The sequence below is a fragment of the Ceratotherium simum genome, chromosome 19 (assembly GCF_057802395.1).
Source record: "Ceratotherium simum simum isolate JZ-2026a chromosome 19, ASM5780239v1, whole genome shotgun sequence".
Lineage (NCBI taxonomy): Eukaryota > Metazoa > Chordata > Mammalia > Perissodactyla > Rhinocerotidae > Ceratotherium > Ceratotherium simum.
Genome location: NC_141918.1, coordinates 37751704 through 37769497, shown reverse-complemented (window position 1 = coordinate 37769497; position 17794 = coordinate 37751704). Strand labels below are relative to the sequence as shown.

General features: G+C 35.2%; 1 protein-coding gene across 3 annotated transcripts in view; it reads right to left on the bottom strand.

Annotated features, from left to right (window-relative positions):
- Positions 1-17794, bottom strand: part of DSE (dermatan sulfate epimerase) — a 70250-nt gene that overhangs the window by 5273 nt on the left and 47183 nt on the right. For all 3 annotated transcript variants that reach the window (XM_004422241.3, XM_087444026.1, XM_014781184.2), the window contains 2 exons: positions 5577-5830; positions 2613-2852 (listed from right to left, as the gene is read on the bottom strand). In XM_004422241.3, coding sequence (XP_004422298.1) covers positions 2613-2852; positions 5577-5830 — 494 coding nt within the window. The remainder of the gene's footprint in view (positions 1-2612; positions 2853-5576; positions 5831-17794) is intronic.

The window sequence follows — 17794 nt, the reverse complement described above, 5'->3', positions numbered from 1 at the left end:
ACAACTACTAATGCCTATGTATATTGGCTATCTTCCTAATTTTCCAGTGTCCATGCTAAATGGCATTATATTTGCACAGATACATGGGCTATCGCATTGTGCATGATGAGTTCCTGAACCTGAAATGAGCACTAGCTCTCCCACCAACTCATTCCACATCCTAGGCCAAGATAATAACATAAAGTGCTTCAAGAAAGTGGAAGAAAGAGGAGAAACTGAGTTTCTATAGGAAAAATACTTAATTCCCAGAGAAGATCCTGCCAGTACATACTGCTGGAAGTTAAAGAAAAGAGAGCAAATACAAAGATCATACTGGAATAGGTCAGAAAAACAAAAGCAGGTAAGACTGGATATCAGTATCACATATTTTGATGCTCTCTTGTTAGTTATATACAGCCATGCACCACATCACGTTTCCGTCAATGATGGACTGCATGTACAATGGTGGTCCCATAAGATTAGTACCATGTACTAATAGGTGGTGTCTAGTAGGCTAGGTGTCTAGTAGGCTATACCTCTGGGTTTGTGTAAAGACAGTAGGGGAGGAAGAAATTTTCCTGTACCCTTCTAGGTTCTTCTGGTTAGTCTAAGAATTAAATTGACATGAGACAGATTAATAGCAGAAAAACAAACGAAAGTTTAATAACATGCATACATGAGAGAAACCCAGGAAAACCAAGTAAACTCACCAAAATGGCCAAAGCCCTCACCTTAAATACTATCCTCAGCTAAAGACAAAAGAAGATGTTGGAGGTGGGGAGAGTCAGGGCCTTCAAAGGGCAAGAAGGCAATTCACAGGTAGGTGAAACATTTGGAAAACAAGTGTGTTTGGCTACACAGAAATAGAAGAACACAGAGGGGAGCCCAACAAACAGGCTTTTCGAGGTTCCTCCCTGTCTACCAGCTAGTTCACGTTATGCTAAGGTGATAGCTCTCTTCCTGAGACAGGTTTTTTAATCTGAATTCTTTTAGGCAGTTAAGGGGGAGATAACAAGAAAAACTTTCTGAGTCTTTTGTTTCTTAAAAATAATCATCCTAAAATAATCCTCATGTTAAAGAGACACATTTTGGGGCAGCAAATTTTGTTCCCCTTCAGTACACTCTACGATGTTTGCACAATGAGGAAATTGCCAAACAACACGTTTCTCACAACATATCCCTGTCGTTAAGAGAGGCACGACTGTAATCACTACTAGAATAGCAACTGTAGAGAAAAATGAGAAATGTCGTTGAGAAGAGACTGACTTAACACAGAATCTCTTCTAAAAATGACCACATTTACATAATTTACAGCTAATGTTTTTGCTTCTACCAGTTTAGTAAAGGCTCTCCCAAGTAAATATTATTATAAAATGTGATTCTCTGAATCCTATGAAAGCAGATGATATGTTTTATTCGTCTTTGAATCCCTGCCTAGTACAGTGACTGGCACAGAGATGTTCAATAAAGGTTTGTTGGATTAATTGACACAAATATGTGAATCTTCCTATTAGAGATGTTTATACTGTCTTTTCCAGCTAAGGAAGTAGCCACAGACACAGCTCACAGCACACCCAAGCCCTGATGTGGATGGCTGTGAGATCTCAGCTCAAATTACAAAGCTCTGAGACCTCTTAGAAGTCCCTTGCTTTAGCTGGCCTTTGTTTACCAAGATAAACTACAAAACAGGCCTCTCCTGCATGTCTAAGAAATAAGCAATAAAACAACAGCGATCTGAATGTAAGTCTAAACTAAATCTCAATATAGTTCTTTTGCTCTGAAGTATTTTTTGGATAACCAATCCAATAATGGAGATTCTGTCCAATCCATGGGTATACAATTGTAGGAAAAAGATTTAAATACTGGATTCTTTGCTGTAGGTCTAGAATCATCATTTAAAAATTGCATTTCACTGGGGGAAAAAACCCATATTGATAAAAATCTACCACCTAAACTTTTTCTAACATCTTAGTCCTGTTTAGAAATAAAGAAACTTACAAGGCTCTCCTAGAAATGAATAAGTTCCCAAATTATACATATTTTCTTTTAGAGCCAGTTCTCTTAGAAAGCTAAGCTACACAGCAACAAGAAATTAGAAGTTTTATAGCAATTCATTTTTTGGTTAATTTTCTATACTTTATACTATTTATTTCAATAAAATATTTAAAGAAAATAGTAAAGCTCCAACTTTCATTTTGAATCAAGTCTGTACAGTTTGGAAGAAAAAATTACAAACTGAAAAATAAAATAGTATTGATTGGGGATCACACAAAAAGAAAAATTAACATGTAATCATAAATGTTTACATTCTGCTTAGACTCATGAAAATTAGTTTGTATATGTACCCAAGTTTGTACATATACAAAAATAAAACTATTGTGGGGCTACAAATTATATTTGAACCATTATGCTCCAAACTTTACAATACCTAAATCACAAATCCACATGTTAGCTTTCAAAATGTTCTGGCTATCTACAACTCTTGAATTAAATTCTTCTATGATTTTTTAAAAAAATCTTTAAGCTCAATATGATGCAAACCCCACATTTATTTTCCTAATCCAGCCCATTTTCATAATCAGAAAAAAATTCCAATAGCTTAATGTTTTCCCACTTCTGATTCTTCACTATACCTGGCAGGATGGTTCTATACATAAATGCAAAGTGTTGTTTAAGCCATGGATGGCCAAAGTGGTTGATGTTAAAGTGCCTCTGCATGAGAAACATATACTGGAAGAGAGATCTAGTGGTGTAGCTGCCGTATGCAACTCCTTCATAGAGGGAGCCGTCAGTCACCTCTCGGAGCAAGACCAGAGACTTCTCCATGATGGTCAGGACTTGTTTGGTCCATAAGTAGGCTTCCTGAAGATATCCTGAAAGATGAAAACATGAAACAATGACCGAGGCTGTAAATAAGCATAAACAAAAATATGGCCAAACAAAACCCTGAGTTATCTGACTAGTTTATATTACAAATTGCATTTTGTAAAACTCTCACATATCAACATTATAAATAATATCCTGCTTATCCAGGTTTGTGATGGGTCCATGATGTAAGTTAAGAAGTTCTTGAATATAAGTCATTTATTAATTAAAGATAAACCTTTAAATGAGTATCAGTCATTTTCCAATCATTAATAAACTGAAACCACATCACATCTGAGATCACAAATTGCACATAACTTTATGTCTTCAGAAAAATATCTGTAAATTGAGACTTTTATTCAATTTTCATAAAAACTATTCCTTGAAAATATTTTTTTGAAGTTTATCACTTTACAAAACTTCCACCATTATTTTATAGGATTGGTAATAAAGCTGTAAATACTACAATGGCTAAACGGACAGTGTTCAATTTGCTCTGTCATTCGAAGACAATTTCTCATCCTTTATGTGCTTTTAGATTCGCTAGGATGTGAAAACGCAGCACAGTGGGGTGGAGAGACCATTGGCGCGGCAATCTAAGGGTAAAAAAAATCAACTGGGAGTCCAGAATCTGCCAAAAATGAGCTACATGATTTTGTTCAACCACTTCTTCAACCTGTCACATTTTTCAACCTCCTCAACTGAAAATTAAAGGTCTAAAAATTTTTGTAAATCCTTTTGACTCAGAAATGCTAGCTTTCTATAATTCTTGCGAGACTAGCATTTAAGTAACAACAACCCCTCATATTTCTATAACATTTATAATTTACACAGCACTGAACACAATCTTACTTAATCCTTTTAACAACTTAATTATGCATTATTACTCCAAAATTACAGAAAGGTTGACTTGTTCAAGACCCCTGGCACATGACTAAAAATGAACGGAACTTTGATCTGAACTAGGTCTTTAGATTTAAGGTTTGTTTTGTTTGCTTGTATTTAAAACATACAACCTATGAGGATAAAATTAAGCTCATTGCCTCCTAATGTGGGTGGAGTTTTGTTGCTTCACTCCCACAGATGTGTGTGATCATCAGTGCTAAACACTCCACCGCCAGCCTACTAGGTGTGCTGGTGTGGGGGCTTCCCCAGGCTCAGGTACCACCAGCTCACAGCCTAAATCCAAGGTCCCAGGCTAAGTAAGACCCAGCTCCCACCTCATTGGGGGCAGCATGGTTCTCAGCCTCAGCTGTGCAGAGGTGACTGTTAATTGTCCCCTGGTTCCTTCTCCCATCCAGCTCCACACCTGCCAGTCTTCTGGATCGTTTTCAATTTCCATTCTCTAATCATTAGGGTTTAAAATTCCAATCATCTTCATCTTTTTCCTCTCTGTATCCTCCATCTCCAACTAGATACCAATGTGACTGATGCTTAAAATCAGGCCTGCTGCGCACTGCTGCCCAACTATCACATTACCTGATTTTCCTTATTTTTTCCTTACAGCAACCCAGTTCAGGAGATACGAGGCAATGCCTACCACCTTTGTAAACTTCAAATCTGTCAATACGAGGTATTGATATTGTTATTCATGCTATGTCCTGTATTTTTCCACCATCCATACACCTTGCCTGGAATGTTTTCTATTATCCCACTTATCCATATCCTAGGATAAGGGAGCTAGGATGAAAATTCACTTTCTTAATTAAGCTTCCCTTAAATTACTACCAATTAAATTCTATTCCAAGAAAGGCAACAAAATATAGTGGAAAGAGACTGAACTTTGAGTTTGGCCAGAACTGGATCCAAATCCCACCTACCTTATATGGTTGATGTGAGAATTAAATAAAATATGGACAAGGATTAGCACATGTCATATGCTCAATTAATGTTAGTTTCTTTTCCTCTAAGACCTAATTAAAAGTGATGTTTGGTTGATATGACAAGGAAGAAAGCTAGACTTGGGTAAAATCCGATGCTGAATAATCTACGAAATGCCTACTAATTCTTATGGGGAATATAATCAAGAGTTAAATTATTTTAGATTTGGCAGCTCCAAGTATATATTTAATATTCTAATAATTCACTGTGATTTTAGGGTTGCTTTTCTTAAATGCAATCTTATTCAATCATTTACAGACTTCCATAGGAGTTGTAATTAAGTCAGAATTACAAGAACAAAGAAGATGCAATATTAGCAATTACATAATACATTAAGGCAAAGCAGCTATGTAATCCACAAAAATCACTTCCAAATTTGACCTAAATGATCTAGTTTGGTTGTTTTTAGAGAAAAAAATGTCTAAGTCTTTAGAGAAAAAAAAAAGTAGTGGTGTGAGGATACACATCTGTGTTCGAGGAACATTCATTTCAAATAATAAACCACCTATGTAGCTTTTAAAAACTCCATGTATCTAGGCTGCCTGTCTTCACTGTCAAAATTCTCTGTAAAAATGAATATTCACCACTGATCCTGTGCTATAAGGATATGCCTTGGCAAAATCAAAGGCCATAATTAAACAACCTGCAGTTTAATATAACTAGCAGAAATGAGGAAAGAGATGTCTCTCAACTCTTTAAGAGATGCCCTAGATAATTACTTCATCTCATGGGCTTAGTTTGGATCCAAGTATGAACATGTGCTAAGACTAGTTATAAAAAAGCTTTGTTTACAACATGGCAACTAAGACTGATGTCAGCTTGGGCCTCCCCTCGGCCGTGTCCACACCCACCTTGATTCATCAGAACTAGGCTTCCTGTGAGCAAAGCCATGCAGTTGGTGGGCTGATGATTGTGCAGGTATTGAAATCCCCATCCTCTCCTATATGAAGTCTCATACATATATCCCGAGGCATTGGCAATCACTTCAAGAAACTTCTCCTGTTGTGTCTTGCTCAGGTAGTTGTACAAGAAGTCATAGGCAGTAGCAAAACCAACCAGGGAGTGAGCAAGCGGGACTTCATCCCAAGGAGCATCTTTCACCAACCTGTAAAGGAAAATAAACCATGGAAATGAGTGCAAACAAAGCTCACAGATTTCATCACACTTTTTAAGTGTCTGTTTCTCAGAAGTAAAGGGCACAATTGAAGATATAATCCAAGAGGTTTAATGACACAGAATCGACTTCCTTCCACATGAGACAAAAGCACAAAGTTTGTCTAATGTGAAAATTACAGAGTTAACACTTTTCTCTCTCAGGTTTTTGGCAACATTAAGATGTTGAGAATTTTTACGCTTGATTTTTTATTCTTGATGAGAAATAGAAGAATATATTCAAAGAGATCTAAAGCACATAACCTGTAGTGGCAGGGAAAAATTCTCTGGATACCCATTTAACTAGTGTTCACCCTCTCCTTTTTACCTGCATAAGAGGTTCTCAGTTCTATTCTGATGGCTACTTTGCTAAATCAGTCAAATATGTATATCCATATTATTTCCCATAGGCTGGTCAAGATGAAGGTACCATGGTCTATAGTTTATGATCTCTCAGTCTGGACAGACCCACTTGGTCAACACCATGAAGAGAGTGGCTAAAAAGCTGATATAAGCGAGTAAAATGAGCTGATTGTAGCTCAGATTTCTCCATCTCACTCTTTCTCATAAAACGAACTGCACTGCCTTAAGGTCCTTTGGATATTTTTCAGAGAAGTATAAAAGCTGATCTGTGAAGTGTTAAACCGTCATTTTCTAGGAAGCCAAATTTCTGCTTGACTTGCTACATTATTCTGCAAGTATTTTAATAGTGTGTGGCCTGCGTTAAACAGGAAGCTAAAAAGGATCTTTCACAATCACAATTCTATGGAATTATCCAGAAAACCCTCCCCATCTGTTCAGGATGTATTTGAGTAATCTCTAAGAGAGGGAAACAAATGAAGAGTGTGCTGTACTTGTGGGAGGTGGAAGAAAGCTTTCAAGTAGGGATTAACTAAAGCTTAACATTTCTACGCCAGGAGCCTCTTTTGGCAATGTAGTGAAGCCTTAGCTTCTTTCTCAATATGTTTCAAAATTCATAAGATATAATACCTAGGGATACAAGTAAATCTATTACTTTGAAATATAACTATCAATATAGATATTTTTAAAAATGGTGATATACGTGTTTCTTTATTAAGGCATTAAATAACAAGATTTAATAGCAGAGATAGTAACTACCATAATTTATAAGTAGCGATGAGCATAAACAATATTTTGACACATATACATAACTGTAATGTGATATGAAAATATCTGTGACAAAGTTATAGATTCTCTAAATTTTACTACAGTTGGTTATCTACGTTCAGGATTTGGAAGAAATGCTAAATTTCAGTTAGAGTTAGTGAAAATTAAGTATTTTCCCCAAACAAACCCCACAGATCCCAGGTTAAGAATACTTAAAAATATTCCAAGAGACTTCTTCTAGACTGTGTTCTTCCTTTAGGAGTTTTTTTTTTTTTTTTTTTTTTTTTAATTTTATTTATTTATTTATTTATTTATTCTTTTTTTGTGTGAGGAAAATCAGCCCTGAGCTAACATCCGTGCTAATCCTCCTCTTTTTGCTGAGGAAGACCGGCTCTGAGCTAACATCTATGGCCAATCCTCCTCCTTTTTTTTCCCCCAAAGCCCCAGTAGATAGTTGTATGTCATAGTTGCACACCCTTCTAGTTGCTGTATGTGGGACGTGGCCTCAGCATGGCCGGAGAAGCGGTGCGTCTGTGCGCGCCCGGGATCCGAACCCGGGCCGCCAGTAGCGGAATGCGCACACTTAACCACTAAGCCACCGGGCCGGCCCAGGAGTTAAAGACATTATCTTAATGAGGCCTTCTCTCGTCACCCTGTCAGAATTTCAACATCACTCCCCAAGCAACAATATCTCGTTTCCCTTCCTCAATTTTTTGTTCTCTTAGCCTTTATGTATGTAAATGTATCAGTACGTGCATACATATACATATATGTATCCCCTACTAGAATCTAAGTTCTACAAGTGCAGGGTTTTCTTTTCTCCTCTGTTGTATTCACCATTGGGTCCCAATCCTACAACAGTGTCTGGCACACAGTAGACTCTCAATAAAGAAACAATGGAAGAAAAAGTCTATAAAACTAGGCCACACTGTGGACAATGAATAAGTGATCATTAAAGAAATCAGGAATTTGGAAGAATCCCTTGGTATTTGATAACAATGTCAGGGTTTGGTTAGCTGTGCTGATGATACAGCTTGGTGCTAAAATGACTAAGGTTGATGAGTTTCATAACCATTGGGTCACAGACAAAGATGCCTTGCCAGTCAGCTTGCCAGTGTGTGTACTGGTTGTAAACAGGCTGTGAAGAGTGTGAATAAATTCCCTACTTTTAGGAAAAAAACAACTCATACTGCACACTCACTGCCAGGGAATTAGGAACAGTGTTCACTGACTTGTGGTGAATGGTAAGCCAGGCAGAGAATCCAAGTCACTTGTTTCCCAGCCTGTATCTTTGCACCAGGTTATGATGCATCTATAAATGACAGCATATACACCTAGCCATGAAAGCTGACATCAATGAACTGCTGCCATCTACTGAACCCTCACACATCTGATTAACCAATGAACTTATTTTTAAAGATAAAAGAACATTTAATATAATTCTCGTCCTTCAGGAAATATTACTACGCAATTTCCATGAAAATTTCCAAGCTCCCACATACAGTTGCTTATTCCAAGCAGTTCTCCATTCAACAAAATACTAGCACGTTGATTAAAAAAAAAAGTTTATGGTACCATCAGTTTGATCACTATATCATGAAACCTGATCTGTAATAGCTATATTTATTAAAGGTTATCTAAATCCTTTACCAATACAATCTCACCCAGCCTAGAAGGGAAGTGGAGCATATTTTACTGTCATGGAAACCAAAGGGAATTTGCTTCTAGCACATGGATGGCAGCAAAGAAACCATCTTATTCAATGTGATCCTGACTAGTGGTTAATAAATTTACCGGAAAAGCTGGTTAAATGTGGAATCATAAAAAAATGATACAGGTATTAATTTATGAATTTTATTTAAACTTAAAATATCTATATGTACACAGATTCACCAATCTTTTGAAGGTGAGCTAGATGCCTTTTCTTTGAATATGGGTCTACAGATAGGAGTTTCACTGTTATTTCCTACAAAGAACACACATAACATGGCATCACAATTTCCAGCTTTGGTTTCTTTATAATATAGGAAGAAATTAAAGATATTTGTGAAGGAATGTAGAATACTTCCAGAGTTCTGTGAATTTTTCCCTAAACTTTTACAAACCTCATCCACATTACATTATGACAATTTTTTACAGTAAGTCATTCCAAGGCATTTAAGTTGGTTTTAGAAACATTAGTTCGTTTTCTTTTTGAACTCACATTTATTCTATTTATATATTATTATTAAAATTGTGTAATTACAGGTATTAGTGAAACTAGAAAAAACTGGTTTGAGAACAAATACAACTGATATCTACTAAGCACATACCTCTACTGGTGGAAAGAGCAATGAACTGTCGTACTGGAGGGCAGCCTAGCAGCCTTGACATTCAGCATTCTACAAGAGCTGCTGCCCGGTTACCCAAGGAACGGAGGTTAATTTCACTGGCAAGTCAGTTAAGAGCAAGTTAGTTAGGAAAATTTTTACTGTATTCCTCCTTGTATAAGCTATACTTTCTCCCCTTAAAGAGCCGTTCTTAAAGTAAGGTCCATGGACCCCTGGGGTCTCTGAGACTCTTTTAGGGGATCCTCGATTAAAAATTACGTTTTTAATAATATCAACATATTATATGTTGATATTTGAACTGATGGTGCAAAAGCACTAATTGGTTAAAAATGCTGGCACCTTAGCAAGAATCCAGGCAGAGGCACCGAATTGCTCTAGTAATCCTTGTATGATTCTGCACGTTGCTGTGCACGCTATGTTAAAAAAAAAAAAAAAAAAAAAAAGCCAGTTTCACTTAAGAATATCCTTGATAAAGCAGTAAACAGGATTAATTTTATAAAATCTCAACTCTTTTCAGATATGTCTTTTTAATATTCTGTGGGATGAAATATATACAGCACTCTGGTTACCAAAGTGCGCTAACCGTCATGAGGAAAAAACACTGTGCGTTGAGCTGGGAGCTGAACTAGCTGCTTTTTTTCATGCAACATCACTTCTACATGAGAGAATGATCAAGTGACAAATTATAGTTTAATTTAGACTTGGGTATTTAAGTGGAATTTTTTCTGAAAATGAACAAGGAAGCCTGCCAGTTCAAGGATAACTGAAAGCCTTCGTTGCTAATGAAAAAATTGGAGCTTTCAAGCAAAAATAAGAATTTTGGAAAACTTGTACCTGCTACCATGAACTTAAGAGCTTACCAATACTTAAAGACTTTTCTGATGAGGTCAGTGATAACAAATGTGATTCATTTTTATATTGTATAACTAAATGTGTCAACATTTGGAAGACTGGAATAACTCAGCGAACAAACGTTCAAAATAAAAAGGCATGATATTACAAAACCATGCATAGATAAAAGAGCCATTGTAAGTGCAAAATATACCAATGGATTTTTTACCATTTAAAAGATATGAGGAGTTCATTAACACAGTTTCAGATTCCACACTGAAACTAACTTTTATGAAACAGATTCCACATAAAACTAACTTTTTTGAAATTACCACTTGTCAAGTTCTAGTACATTATCAAAGAATATACATAATTATCTGAAAATATTCTTAAAATGCTCTTCCCTTTTTAATCATATATCTATGTGAAGCTGGATTTTCTTCATACTTGAACCAAAACACCACATTGCAACAGACTGAATACACAAGTAGACATGCAAGATTTGCAAAAATGTAAAACAATGACCTCCTTCACACTACTTTTTGTTTTCAAAAATAGTTATTTTTTCCTAAAAACATGTTATGTTAATATGAAATGGACTTATTTTTCAAATGAATGCATAAATATTTTTTAAATTTCCAAGTTTTCATTTGTAGTATGGTAAATATTGATAGATATAGCCCACATAAACAAAGTTCTTTGACATCCTCATTAATTGTAAAGAGTGTAAAAGAGTTCACAGTCCAAAAAGTTTAAAAAGTGCTGTCTAGAATATTTTCAAAGGGGAATTTATGTGAAACAGAATGAATTGAACACGGAAACAAACTATTAACTGACTGGGTTGAGGGTAGGGTGTTGGCGGGAAAACACATAGAATTTGTCGTGATGTGCTGTTTCCATGAATACAGTTGTGACTGTAAAAGGAAGAAAAGAGGCATAAAAATCTTTCCAAAATTTAGTAGCTTCATTAAACTGAATTTTTATAACAATTTTATATGGAGAGACTGCTTCCATTATCACAAATGCTTTCTGAACTATTATGTACAGAGTACAACAGCAGGCAATCTAAGAAGTCTGTCTGTCTTAAAATTTGACAGCTTACTTGATGAAATCATAAAAAGAGGTCTAATAACAATGTCGGCAACTATTTTTATTTGTACAGATTTGAGTTTCAAATGATTATATTTAAATTTTTTCATATATTTTAATAGATATATATAGTCTGTAGAAAATAATTGTCTGTGAAAAAATTAATACTTAGCACTATAAGGTTCACAGAATACCCTGCATAACATTGTTTAAAGTTTTATACTATTTCATTTACACAAATACTGTTAAAATAAATACATGGAATAACAGAAATTCAGTATTTAAAATTTAACAGGTGTCAAGAGATCACTGATATTTATTTAAATGAATCAATAATATACAAAAAATAAATACTAGAAACAACAGGACAACTCATAATTCCCTTTATAATGTTATTATGATTATTAGTACTGTTTCCTAGCACTTTTCACAGCCTAACAATTTTATACCAGCCTTTTCCATATGTAACTATATTTTGAAGGTCATGATTTGATCCATGATATAGGCAAATCTACATATTTTTAAAAGTATGTTTAGGGCTGGCCCTGTGGCTTGGTGGTTAAGTGCGCGCGCTGCGATGCTGGTGGCCCGGGTTCGGATCCCGGGTGCGCATCGAGGCACCACTTCTCTGTCCAGCCTGAGGCCGAGTCCCACATACAGCAACTAGAATGGTGTGCAGCTGTGACATACAACTATCTACTGGGGCTTTGGGGGCAAAAAATAAATAAAATCTTTAAAAGTATGTTTAAATGAGGCTCTGCTGTTTGTTGAACCTTTCCAAAAAGCAGCAGAATTCAAATCAATCCTTTTTCTTTTTCTCATTTTGAAATAACATATAGTTTCATTAACCTATAAATTATTTACTTAGTAAATTCATAAAGTAAAAGATTCATGTTTAAAAATATGGTTTATTTTAGACACCTAGATATTTATGTAAATATAAATTTAAGAGAAAATGAAACAAGCTTTAAAAGAATTATGAATTGAAGTGCAGAACACAGCAATGAACTCTTTAGAAATTCCCAGGTGTAGACTTGACAGGGTGGAATGGCACCAACTTCACCTTTGCCAGCTTCACTGCAGCTGTGTCTCCTGTACATAAGCCACACCTCTACCTACAACGTGTACTTGGTCACACCACCAAAATACGCCAAAATAAGGTCAATTCTATTTTTAAAATGTAAACTAGTCTATTCATTTTTAAAGGCTCCTGAAGACAGTAACCTGATGGAAAGCCATTCAGTTTTCAACCAAATGCCTCTGTGTGTTTGGAAACAACTTCAATAAGTTAGGAGAGTCATGGATTACCGCTACTTTTAAAAATATGACTAATGGCAGTTGTGATTCACCTTTTTTCCCTCCATAAGTTAAATGTGAAAACTAACCATGAACGTTAAATGTCAGTAATATGCTAAATTTTGTAAGTAATTCCTACAAAATTTAGCCAAAGGAAGTGGATTTCTAACTCATGTGGCCTTGCCTAGGAAGTGCACTGGGGCCTTGACAGTGATTTGCCAAAAAGAGCAGAGTAACTTGATCTAAGGGCCTCTGAGTGGGTGGCCAGCTATCCAACGGGCAAGTTCAACTAAACTCTGGCCTTGCTTTTTGTCCATATCGCAAATGTTTGATTAGGTGGTAAATGGGTGGCATTTGCATCATCAAGCAAAATTCACTATTTATAGTTGGGAGGAAAGAGAGAAGTTGTACTTCATATTAATTAAGTACATAGTATATGCCAAGCCCTTTATATACTTTCATTTAATCTTCAAAACTCACCTTAGGTATTATATGCCCATTTTATAGATTGTAAAAGTGCTATTTAGATAAGAAAATTACCCGTTCAAGATCACCTAGTTAAGTTAAATGGTGAAGCCAAGAATGGAATCCAGGACTATCCAAATCTAGAATTGTTTTTACTTCCTCCTGGTGAGGAAATGCACTGTGCTTTCAAAGAAAGTCACTAAGTTTGCAATAAGAACCCAACCAGAAAAAAGTGATAGAGGTAGCAGACCTACAAAGAGCTAGGCAGAAGGACACTTATGCTGAAATACGACACAGGGTTCCAAGCCCTGCCATATTCATGACACTAAGACAGATACAAGGCAAGAGATATGGGAGAGGGGGAAGACATCAGAAGAAGAGATGCACGTTTCTGTGTTCAGATGGTTGCTCAGGGCCCACCCAAGGCACATGAGATATCAATCATGTAGAATTCCTGAAACAACTCTTCCTCTCCCCACAGACTTCTAATGAGCCTGGGGCTCCTAATGTACTACTCCATGTAGAGTTGGTCCAGGGACTCGTGGACCTGAACCTGGATGGATGCTCGGAACCTTCAGTTCCTTAAGCTGGCTGCCCAGAAGACACGGAAATGGACAATGAATGAGCTTTCCTTTTTCAACATCTACTCTCTACTTGGGAACAATTGCTAGAAGGATAACAGTGTGATAGAATGAGAATTGACTGTATACTAAGACATCTTAAAGGAAAATAACTTATCAGCCCTGAAATGTAAAAGACCAATTTCTCCCACAATCTAGATTTCTATATTCATTAAATCACTGGCTTCAATATAGCAGAACACTACCACTTAATTTCATTTTAAAGCTAAGAATTCAATATCCCAAGTATTAAATTCTAAAATACAAAAATTTAGGTCAGCTTGGCCCCACTCAAGCAGAATAGTGAGGAGTCAATTATGCAAAAGCAGAAACTAAAGAGAATATTCTTTTTTAATTAAAAAAAATATTCCAGATGATGTTCAGAGAAAATGAATTAATCTGAATGTTAAAATACACAAAGCTAATGTGAATAAAATGTAGAGTGGTGTTATTAAACGGGAAAAGGCACTGCCACATCATTATTCCAGTGTTTAACTCACTGACACGAAGTCTTACCCAAATATCCAAGTATGCTATGCAAGCATAATCTATTTAAATGGAATCAAACAGCATCTATAATTTAAATCCCTTTTAGTTGACCAAGTGTGCTTTGGGCTAGTGTCCAGACTGAAAAGGGAAGAGGGAGAAACGGGATGGGTAAGATGATTCAAATTTGATAACAAGACTTCTATTTTGTTGGACTGGCAGAGCTCAAAGGACTGGGATTAAAAACAGGCTTACCTACCAAATTCTTAAGACAAATTATGAAAGAATCTGTTATAATGGGGAAATTCTGAAACCCAGAAAGGTGCTAAGAGAGAATAACAAAGACTTGCCTATATTGTTCACAAAAGCTTAATCAAATTATTTTTGCCCATTTAAAAAAGTAGCTTGGTATTTTATATGTTTAACATGCTTTATGTTTACGTGTGTAAAATATAAAATATGTTTCAAAAAGTTCAGTTGGACAACTCATTGATGCCATTGCTTCAGTCAATGACTACGCAAGCCTCCAGTGATCATGTGAGAAACAATGCCTGGAACTAGTCAATTTGATTGTAAGAAAAAAATTAAACAAGCAAGAATAGCCAGGGAAGTCAATTAAAAGAAGAACAATGATGGAGAGTGGCTAGCTCTGCCAGAGAAGAAAACATACTGTAAAACTTCACTAATCAAAACAGAGTGGTACTGACATATGAATAGACAGACAAACCAATGGAGCAAAACAGAAAGAGGTGCAAAACAGGGAAATTTGGTATGTGATAAAGGCAGCATCAAAAATAAATAGAGAAAAGAGGCACTTTTTAATAAGTTATATTGGAACAACTGGATAGTCATTTGAAAAAAGATAAAAATGAATCCAAACCTCACAGAATACAACAAAATAAACTCTAAACGAATTAGGCAGCTAAATGTAAAATATTAAATCATACAACTATTAAAAGAAAACATGGATGAATTCCTTTGTGACCTGGAGAAAAGAAAGCCCTTCCAACTATGACTCAAAAACAAGAAGCACTAGAAGAAAAGACAGATCATTTTGGCCATATGAGACTTTAAAAACAACACTTTTGTATCGGCAAAAAGACACCACAAGCAAAGCCAAACACAAGTAACAAACTGGGAAAAAATATTTGCAACATATATCTCGAATACAGTTATACTTATCCTAATATACAAAAGGCTCTTAAAATTTAAGAAAAAAAAATCAAAATCTCATTGGAAAAATGAACAAAGGACAAACAAGACAGCAAAATTCTCATCTCCATTTATAATAAAAGAAATGTAAATTAAATCCATAACAGATTAGTGAAAATGTCCAGATTAGTGAAAATATCAAAGTATGACAAACACTCTAGCAAAAACTGTGGAGAAATAGGCACATTCTTAAAATGCTGTTAGGGGTGCAAAACAGTATAAATCCTATGGAGTTTGGCAACATTTAACAAAATTATATAAACATTTTATCTTCTGACCAGTAATATAACTTACACAAATCTACCTCAAATACATACTTCTGCAAATACAAAACCACATATGCATAAGGTTATTTACCATGGCATTATTTGTAATATGATTCTGATATGGCATATCGTGAACTGTGCATATGTTTCAAATATTCAAGATTAAATATAAGTCAGAAATAAATACCAAAATGAAATGATTTGGGATTTGATTCAAAATAAAATGAATAACGGAAGATTCCAAACAAAAGAACAAGATAAATCTCTAGAAACCAATCTTAATAAAATGGAGATGAGTGATTAACCTGATAGAAAGTTCAAAATAATGACTATAAAATGCTTGCCAAAGTAAGGGAAGCAATGAATGAACAAAGTGAGCATTTCAATAAAGGGATAGAAAATATTTAAAAGTACCAAACAGAAATCATAGAGCTGAAGAATACAATAACTGAACTGAAATATTCAATAGAGGGATTCAACAGCAGACTAGATCAAGTTAAAAAAAAGAATCATTAAACTTAAAGACAGGGCAGTGAAATTCATCCAATCAGAGGAGCAAAAGAATGGAAAAGAGTGAAGATAGCTGAAGAGACTGATGGGACACCATCAACAGGATCAATATACACATTATTGGGGTCCCAGAAGGAAAAGAGAGAGAAAGGGGTAGAAGTTTATTCAAAGAAATAATGGCTGACAACTTCCCTAAACTGGGGAGAAAGAGACAGATGTCCAGATACAGGTAGCCCAAAGAGTATCAAAAAAAGATGAATCTAAAGAGACCCACAACAAGACACATAATTAAATTGTCAAAAACTAAAGATAAAGAGAGAATTTTAAAAGTAGCAAAAGAAAAGCAACTTGTTACATACAAAGGAACTCCCATAAGACTATGAGCAGATTTTTTAGCAGAAACTTTACAGGTCAGAAGGGAGTGGGATGATATATCCAAAGTGCTGAAAGAAAAAAAGTGCCAATCAAGAATACTCTACCCAGGAAAATTTTCCTTCAGAATTGAAGGAGAGAGAAAGAGTTTTCCAGACAAACAAAAGCTGAAAGAGTTCATCACCACTAACTGGCCTTAAAAGAAATGTTAAAGGGAGTTCTTCAAGCTGAAATAGAAGGATGCTAATTAGTAACATGAAGATATATGAAAGTCTAAAACTCACTGGTAAAAGTAAATATATACTTAAATTCAGAATACTCTAATATTGTAATGGTGGTGAGTAAATCACTTATAACTCTAGTACAAATTTTAAAAGAAGAAAATATTTAAAATAACTATAACTACAATAATTTGTTAATGGCTAAACAATATAAGAAATGTAAATTGTGACATCAAAACATAAAATGTGGTGGGAAGGGGTATAAAAATAGAGCTTTTGTATGTGTTAGAATTTATTAGCTTAAAATAGACTGTTATAACTATAAAATGTTCTATGTAAGTATCATGGTAACCACAAAGCAAAAAATCTATAGTAGATATACAAAAGTAAAGAGAAAGGAATCAAAGCATACTGCTACAGAAAATCATCAATTCAGAAAGTAAGAGAGCAAGAGAGGAAGAAACAAAAGTACAACAAAATAGCCAGAAAACAATTAACAAAATGGCAATGGTAAGTCCATAACTATCAATAACTACTTTAAATATAAATGGATCAAATTCTCCAATCAAAAGACACAGAGAGGCTGAATGGATTAAAAAAACAGACCCATCTATATGCTGTCTACAAGAGACTCACTTCAGCTTTAAGGACACACATAGACTGAAAGTGAAGGTATGGAAAAAAACATTCCATGCAAATGGAACCCAAAAGAAAGCAGGGGTAGCTATACTTATATAACACAAAATAAACTTTAAGCCAAAAATGGTAATACGAGACAAAGAAGGTCATTACATAATGATAAAGGGGTTAATTCATCAAGAAGATATGACATTTGTAAATATTTATGCACCCAACAGAAGAGCACCTGAGTATATAAAACAAATATTAACAGATCTGAAGGAATAAATAGCTATACAATAATAGTAGGAGACTTCAAGGTCTCACTTTCAACAATGGATAGATACTCCAGACAGAAAATCAATATGGAAACATCAGACTTAAAGCACACAGTAGACCAGATGGACCTAACAGACATATACAGAACATTCCATCCAACAGCAGCAGATACACCTTCTTCTCAAGTCCATGCA